The sequence below is a fragment of the Schistocerca americana genome, chromosome 2 (genome assembly GCF_021461395.2).
Source record: "Schistocerca americana isolate TAMUIC-IGC-003095 chromosome 2, iqSchAmer2.1, whole genome shotgun sequence".
Classification (NCBI taxonomy): domain Eukaryota; kingdom Metazoa; phylum Arthropoda; class Insecta; order Orthoptera; family Acrididae; genus Schistocerca; species Schistocerca americana.
Window position 1 is genome coordinate 664,967,709 of NC_060120.1, and position 9,245 is coordinate 664,976,953.

General features: G+C 37.7%; 1 protein-coding gene across 3 annotated transcripts in view; it reads left to right on the forward strand.

Moving 5' to 3' along the window:
- Positions 1–8,605, forward strand: part of LOC124592928 — a 33,285-nt gene extending 24,680 nt beyond the window's left edge. For 2 of the 3 annotated variants that reach the window (XM_047131881.1, XM_047131882.1), the window contains exon 3: positions 7,123–8,605. In XM_047131881.1, the coding sequence (XP_046987837.1) occupies positions 7,123–7,342 (220 nt within the window). In that variant the 3' untranslated portion in view covers positions 7,343–8,605. The remainder of the gene's footprint in view (positions 1–7,122) is intronic. The other variant, XM_047131883.1, reaches the window with a different exon arrangement.
- Positions 8,606–9,245: the final 640 nt, after the last annotated feature.

Below are 9,245 nucleotides of genomic sequence, written 5' to 3' on the forward strand. Positions count from 1 at the left end.
TGTGCCCTTCAGAGATGCCCTTGTTTGCTGTACAATGTCCATACCTTAGTGCAACGGGTCTGGGAATGCTGTCACTTGCTTACTCTTTATGCAGTCACAGTATGTTTGAGAGTCCCTGGTAAAGGAGGCCGCTGAAGCTAATGCCAAAGCTGCAGTCCTCAAACCTCGGCCCGCTGATTCTTCCGTTCCCTCCAATAATCTGTGTTGCTATCTATCAACAGGTGATGTCACTTTGACATCACCACTGGTCTTCCCTTCATGGAAACAAGCTCTGGGAATTAAAGAAATCAAACATCTCCCTGCGGCTTGGCTGACCACCTCTCTCTGTGAGGCGTATGTTTGCCATGAGTTTTCGGCCATTTTAGCGAACTACACGTGAGGTGTTGACTGTGTTTTACTTTTTATCCAGCATAACAGTATGGTGAAGGATATTTAACCTGTAGTTCAGGACCTCTGTTACATCTGTGGCATATTTTGTGGCCCTTTCTCCAAGAGTCTGTTTTCTAGTTGTCTTTCCTTCCATCGATTGGGCTCAGCAAGTAGTTGCTTTTAACTCCTTTTCATCTTCATGTTCTACAGTTCTGACATGGCCGTATATGACCTTAGTTGTTGTTGCACCCTAAAACAAAACAGAACAAATGTTTGCCATTGTTATTCGAAATTGAATTTATTGCCTTCTCCCTCATTTCAGCAATAATGAGTAGTTTCGTAATAGTTCAATCTCAATAGTTTGAATAAAAACACAAAGTACAGTCCTGATACAGTTCACTTTGAATTGTGATCCATTATTCATGCTGAAAAATGTGACTGCTCCAACCATCTGTTCTCTTAGCACTTCTTGGCAAAAACTAAAATTTCATTTCTTATAAACTTGCATTCCTTCGAATATTCAAATCATATGAAAGTCTTAATTTATTCAGCCTACTATTCTAAAATTCTACTACGTACCAGCTGCGTGGTCTGCAACACTGCTTCCTCCACTTAGCTATGGGTATCCTACCACCTGTTGTTGGCACATGCCTTTGATTTTCACAAACATGATTTTAACTTTAATAGTTCTCTCAGTTTATCCTCCTCACATGCTTTTTCACCGGAGATTGTCCAGTTGTGGTAGCCACATGCAAAGCTCTAGTCAGTGCGAGGCAGAGTAAATAACAGATGGATAGGTACTGAGTCACACAACACACAAATAATCGAAATGAAGAAAAGAATTCTCATTAAGCATCAGTTGTATCAAAACACTATTACACTGCAAAGTGCTCTTTCCCATAATATAAATACAAGCACTTCAACACTCCAAGGGTCAAATGAGTAATCTATGGTACTGTGGGTATATTTTCTGCTGGTAGAAATGTACTAACAACATAGGAAATGCCTGTATCCCTACAAAGTTCAGTGCATGCACATTCATGCCTTGGCCCCTGGACAACATGTACACTCATTGTATATGGTTAAGTCATGCAAGGGCGAAAAAGAAAGTTCACAACACTTTAAAATGGGGAAATATTATGAAGAAATAGCCAGCTTGACCTGTCTGTAACAGACAGATGCCTAAAGAACTTGAGACTGGGATCATGGAATGTTCTACCCACCTATCAAGCTGGAGCTTTACAGAAATTACTTGATCAGCTGGATGAAAACTGACAGGATATTACAGCTCTTAGTGTTGAAATGGTTAAGTGAAGGAGTGATAGAGAAAGATCATATGATGTTCTTTATAGCTGCGAAGAGAAATATCACATGTTTGGTGCTGATTTTATTGTAAGTAAGAGGAAAACCATCTTATTACAGACGTCCAGGCTAAATCGCACATATTGTTCCGACTTGGAATCTGAGGAAAATTTTTCAGCTAGAGTCTTGTTCTCCAACTGAAGAGGAGAGTTAGGAAAAAGATGCTTTTTATGACAAGTTAAATAAGCATACACTGAATGTTCAAGGGGAGACTGAAAGACAATTTTTGCAGATATTAATGCTATAATAAGTAAAGATTAATATCACTCTTGTGTTAGAAAATACAGCCTGCATGATAACTCTAATGAAGTGGGATCGGACTCTTACACCTACTTCAAGAAATAGGGTAGTGGGCAGCGCAGCTTTTAAACATAAAGATATACATAAAATGATTGAAAATCTCAAGACAGATTTACTTCTAACCATTTTGACCATATCCTTATAGGTAAGATATCTGTCCAGTCTAATGGATGTTAGAAGTTGTAAGAGTGCTAATGTTAACTCTGACCATTACCTTGTAATAGCAACAGTCAGAAGTCAAACATCTAAACAAAGGAAGGTAAATTGGTCTTGTGCAAGAAAATTCCATATTGGTAAGCTCAAGGAGCCAGATCTGCTCAAAGATTATCTGATATACTCATTGAAGACCTGACACTCTTAAATAACAGTATCGAGGAAATATGGAAAACCTAAGAGGTTACAAATGCTGCTAATGAAGGTCTGGGAATAGTAGATTAAGCCATACACAATGGCTAGTTTGATGAAGAGTATACACTAGTAACAGGAATTAAAAGTGAAGCCTATGGGAGAATGCATCAAGTAAACGAAGAGCAAGAGGAGAAGAAAAGTGGCTGCATAAAGAGCAAGCATGAAACAACAAACTTGAAGAAATGGAGCAGCTGAAAGAGATGGATAAAGTAGTAGCTTTTTATCTGAAGCTAAATAAGAGCCAGAAGGATTTCCAGCCAATGATGAATTGGGGTAGAAAAACAGATGGTTCAGTTTTGAATAGCGATGAAGCAAGATGGAGAAAATGGGCTCAACATCTTGAGTAACTGCTGAATGATGGTACAGCTTGAGAACCAAGGAATCTTACCCTCTGTAAATACACAGAACTCAGATACAGAGGAACCAGTACCAACTGCTGAGGAAGTGAGGCAGCCATCAAGAAGCTGAAGAATATTAAGGCCTCAGGAATGGATCTAAAAAAGCAGAACTCATAAAATGGAGGAAAGAAATTTGTCAAACATTTCTGTGTGCTTAGAATTAAGATTTGGATAGAGAAAAGTATCCCTGATGATTGGAACATTGGTATCATACATCCAGTACAAAAGAAAGGTGATGCTATGTAGTGTTCTGACTATATGGAAATTTGCCCATTACCTACAGCATGTAAAATAGTCTCAAACATCCTTTCTCACAGGTTTATGATCTATGTTGAAAATGCTTTTGATGACTCAGCGTGGGTTTCATCAGAGAAGATCTACTGTTGATCAGATCTTCACAATATGGCAATTACTAGAAAAATGCAAAGAATTTGGAACTGAAACACATTGCATCCATATAGACTTCAGATCAGTCTAAGACTGTATTGACAGAAGGGAGCCGTATATAGCAATGGAAGGGTTTTCAATTCTTAATAAATTGATTGCCATAGTAAAAGCTGCTACAGAAAACACCTGAAGTCAAATTAAAATACGGAATATGTGATCACATAAAAAAGTGGAGGAAAACAGGGAGATGGAGTATCCTGCCTTCTGTTTAATGTGACCTTGGTGAAGGTTACAAGAGGTGGCAGCATCAAACAAGGACTGTCCTGCATAAAACAGTACAGGTGCTGGCATATGCAGATTATATAACTGCAAGAAAGCAAAGAGCAATGAAAGCTTTAAAGTCTTGGAAGAGCTGCTAGTAAGATGAATTTACAGATAAACAGAGGGAAAACTATGTATATGCCTGTAACTAAGAAAGGTTATCTAAATAAACCCCATCCATAGAACTTCATTCATATAAGTTTGATATTGTGCATAGTTTCACTTACCTTGGATGAGAAGTAAACATAAAGAGCAAAATCAGTTCTGAAATACAGAAACAAATATTGTCACCTAACAAGTGCTATCATGGCCACAGAAAATATCTGAAACCTAAATTGCTGATCAGAAAACAAAAGTTATGATTTACCAAATTTTAGTAAGGCCAGTGCTGGAACGTGGACTCGAACAAAATTTGATGAAAGGGGACTGGGCGTGTTTTAAAGATCTGAGACAAATTCTTGCACGAGTGGAAGAAAATGGTGTCTGAAGGAGGAGATTAAACTATGAATTATGTAATCTTTATATTGAAACACACATTGTCAGGTACATTAAGATTAAAAGGCTGGAATGGGCAGAACGTGTATTGAGGAGGAGGAGGAGGCGGAGGCGGTGGCTATCTTACCATGGTATGACTTTGTGCAGATGTTGTACTTTGCTCCACATAAAGTCAAAAACATGAAATGGTCAACAGACCTTGATACATACTGAAAACTCCAGGTTGGAATATAAACAATATTTGGAAAATGGTAGATTCCTACTCAATGTTAAGATGGAGACAGGCACAATGAAAAGCCTGTTATGCATTTAGCTTCCAGCCAAAGCCTTCTTAAGAAGTGTGCGCGCGCGCGCACACACGACTGCCATTTCTGGCAACTCAGACCAGTCTGAGCTGCCAGAGAAGGTGGTCATGTCTGTGTAAAGTGTTGTGTGTGTGTGTGTGTGTGTGTGTGTGTGTGTGTGTGTGTGTGTGTGTGTGTGTGTGTGTCTTATTCCACTTTCAGGTCACTCTCGAACAATAATTGTAGGTGTTCTACTGTTATTATTGCTGCCAATTGTCCATTCACTCCACTCTGAGTCATTGTACCTATTTGTGCACATTACTTTTGTTCTCCTTTCACAACTGCATCATTTGCGAACTTTCCCATAGTTAATTCTTGATGTAAAATATGCCACACACATTCTCCCACCCTCTAAACACAACTATGGGAATATTTTTAATCACCATTGTCAAACACAGTAATAGGTCATTTCTGTTGCTGTTTTAAGACATCCTTCACCTGGTTAATCTTACAGAAGTGGGGTCACATCAAGAGTTAAAGACTTCCATTTATCAGCTTCCGAAGTTCAATGAACTGGCTCAAAAACTATCAACTACTTCAGTAGACTTTCCATTACTGAGATTTTTGACAAGTTCCCACTCTCTGTTTTGTCCTGTATGTCGAAGATTTTGTTGATTGCAGATTTAATTCAGGTGATTGAAATTTATTTGGACGATACACGTCACAGTGGTAAATGTGAGAAGCTCAGAAGCTGTAACCATGCGCCAAGTACCCCTGCTACGTCTCCATTTACATTTTTGGAAATGGCTGTCTTCTTATTTATAATGAACAAAAGTACTTGAATAAATGGGGCTTTTTACTTGATAGGTGCCTGAACTCTGACTTAAATGACTTGCACACTAAAAAATAAAAAAATAAAAATTAAAAAAAAAACCTGAGTTTCAACAGTCCATAACCAAAAAATATATTTCTAGCTACCAAAGAACTTTGTATCAGAAGGCAAGGACCATTTAGATAACACAGTATTCCAGTTAATCCATTTGATTGTAACATAAACGCCGGCCGCGGTGGTCTAGTGGTTCTAGGCGCGCAGTCCGGAACCGCGGGGCTGCTACGGTCGCAGGTTCGAATCCTGCCTCGGGCATGGATGTGTGTGATGTCCTTAGGTTAGTTAGGTTTAAGTAGTTCTAAGTTCTAGGGGACTGGTGACCACAGAAGTTAAGTCCCATAGTGCTCAGAGCCATTTGAACCATTTTTTTGAGACATAAACAAGAATACTTTAAAAGCTTGTGTCAACAAAACTATACATAAAAAGCACAATTTTAAAGGTGTGCTTCCGGAAGTTCAACCAAGTTGTTTACATTTATGCAGAAAATGGAGAAAACTTGTTTCACTTGAAAGTATAACGAATAATCACTCACACTGACAAGGGAACCTCCCCATCGCCGCCGCCGCCCCCCCCCCCCCCCCCCCCCCAGATTTAGTTATAAGTTGGCACAGTGGATAAGCCTTGAAAAACTGAACACAGATCAATCGAGAAAACAGGAAAAAGTTGTGTGGAACTACAAAAAAATAAGCAAAATATACAAGCCGAGTAGTCCATGCGCAAGATATGCAACATCAAGGATAGTGTGAGCTCAGGAGCGTCGTGGTCCCGTGGTTAGCGTGAGCAGCTGCGGAACGAAAACTCTGTGGTTCAAGTCTTCCCTCGAGTGAAAAATTTATTTTCTCTATTTTCGCAAACTTATGATCTGTCCGTTCGTTCATTGACGTCTCTGTTCAATGTGATAAGTTCAGTGTCTGTGTTTTGCGACCGCACCGCAAAACCGTGCGATTAGTAGACGAAAGGATGTGCCTCTCCAATGGGAACGGAAAACATTTGATCACAGATTCCTCCACAGGAAAACACGTCTGATATGTTCTATAAGACACTGGTGACGGCATGTGTGTCACATGACAAGAATATGTTGTCGACCCACCTAACTTGTACACTTGGCGAATGGGTAGAAAGATTCTTCTACCTTGCCTGATTTAGGTGTTTTGATGTTTGTTTAGGTTTAGCGTCCCCATACTACGGCGCAGTTACCTCGCATCGGACGGACGGACAGATAATAATTGTCTGAAAATAAAAAAATTAAACTTCTCACTCGAGGGAAGACCTGAACCAAGGACCTCTCGTTCTGCAGCTGCTCATGCTAACCACAGGACTATGGTGCTCCTGAGCTTACACAGTCCTTGATGTTGCCTATCTTGCCCATGGACTACTCAGTTTGTATATTTTGCTTATTTTTTCATAGTTCCACACAACTTCTTCCTGTTTTCTCCATTGATCTGTGTTCAGTTTTTCAAGGCCTATCCACTGTGCCAGCTTATAACTAAATCTGAGGGGGGTGCGATGGGGAGGTTCCCTTGTGAGAACCTGAGACAAAACATTTTGTATCAGTACCACATCTGTACCAACCTGGAAACTTAGCCTAGAAGGGGAATAATTCTTTATATAATGAAGCAATGTACCCATACAAATATCTTTTTACTTATTGCATCATTATATGAAGAGCTTTTTCCCCTGCAGATACTGTAGTTATTCTTTATAGTGCTTGTGGATAAGTGTAGTGTTGCAGCTTCATGAAGTTTCAATTTATTACACAGGATTGTTCCTACATAGTATTAAATGTTTGTAGTAATAGCTATTTAATTTCTAGAAGGGAAAAAAATGTTTTATGTAACTTTGATAAAGATTAATTATATTAATCTTCAGAGTTCACAAAAAGAGTGCAAACTTTTTTTACTGCCATCAGTGATAGTGTTGCTGCTGGAGGAAACATTCAGTCAATGATCACCACCAAGATGAGGAAGATTTCTTCCACATCCAGCTGCTTTGGTGGTCGTCGGCTGGCACCTCTTGCTTCAGGTGAAGATGTAACGCCATCACTGCGATCTTCGTTTGCAAGTGTTTATTACAACATGACACCGTACCCATCAGACCTCTCTCTTGGTTCATCTACAGCAACTGAGTGACTGCTTGGCATTTTAGTTATGTGGATGAAATTTGTGGTTTTAATTGATGTGTCTTAGAATTTCGCTGCCTTTGTGTGAAATATTGTTTTTAGAAAAAGAATGTTGGACTGAGCTTAATTGACTGCTTGCTTTTTCAAGTATTAGTTTATTTTATAAAGCACATAGGAAAAGAAAGCAGTTTGATCTGTAAATTCTATCTTGTATGAAGTCTTTAGTTAATAAATGAACTTCTGTTTCTAGCTTCCATTTCTGATAGTCATTGTCTTTCAGAGTGGTTTGTTAAGCTTTGTATTGTCTGTTATATCACAATGTGACAGTATAGCTACACACACAATTCTTTGCTTTCTGTGTTACCTTACCTTGCCATGTACGCATTTAGATTTTATATGCGGTAACAACAATCAGATTTGTAAAGTATATAGATTCGTCAGTTGTATATTTTTGTTAGAGACAGGATGTGGATTCAGTTATTGCTGTTCTTTTTTTTCCTAGATCGCCATTTTTAATTCTGAACGTGATTCGAGTAATGAATTAAGATAGCGTCTGCTATTGTTACAAAAAATTGAATATTTTATCACAGTAAATGTATATAGGAACTAGTCAGAGCACACTGATTAATTGTAGGTGCTAAATTAAAATGTCAGTAATGTTGTAATCATGTACAGAAAAATTTGATTTGGCTACTTAAGAAAATACACTGTCGCAGTGCAGTTGATTCCATATTCTTCATTGCAGGCGATGCACATATTCTTGATTGTTGTAAGGTAATAGAAAATAGTTACAGTTCATGGAGTTTTGTCCTTAGATACCAAAGAATCTCATTAAGCTCGAAATTTCAACAATACCTAGATTTTTCAGGTTGACAAAATAGTAGTGACTGCATGCCTCTGAAATTTGGCACAGAAGTCTCAATTCTCCCTGTTCAATTAATTTTCATGTATTTAAACAAGTTATAACTTAATTCAAAATACTTTCAGGTTTTACTGTTCAGCACAGTTTGATTGACTGGTTCAATTAAACAGTTGTGTATTGGTGTTGACAGGGGAAGTGTTCGCAGACATCAACTGAAAGTTAGTGAGCCTCAGTGGTTATGCCTTGATATGATGTCACAATTCATACTGTAATTTGGGGGTAATAATTTGCTACTGATGCTATTTTATCATTAAAGAACATTTTCCCAGTGATTCAGGATTAATTCTTTGCCTTGGCTCACCTGCAATTAAAAATGTGGCCTATATCTCAAACTGTGATTTGTATTTCAAAAGATAAATGAAATAAACCAGCTTGTATATTTTTCATTCTTGTTTGACAATAGAATTGTACATTGCATTCTTATTTACTGGCTTGTTTCTCTCATTGTTTTATGAATATGACTACATTACTAAGACTGATTATTAGTGCAGAGCATTTCATTTTAGTGTGTTCATGATTTATCTCGCTACATTTCACCGTCCAGTTTTTAGTTTCATGTTGATTTGTACTTACTTTTAGTTTATTTATGACTTGACTATATCTTCATGGGAATGATACTTCTTCACATAAATAGTTTGACGATGTCTCATTCTGTGTACACGTCTTATTTTGCCATGCCAAGGAGGATGCTCTTGACATATGAAGACATGAAGTGCAATAACAAATGATTTATGGTATAATTTTATACTGTTTTCACACAAGCTATTTATGGATTCATTTGTGGAAAATCATTGTTATTTTTATTAATTGTTATCAGAATATCAAAACCAAATTAATGTATTTTTATTGATTTGAATCATTTGTTTGCTACAAAAGTATTCAAATAAGGGAACTTACGTCATTGTGGGAGAGTATTAGATTCATTTTCAGACTAATTTTGTTTCTTTCTGAACATCATTCTTAATTTTACAAAAAATGAAAATAATTTTCC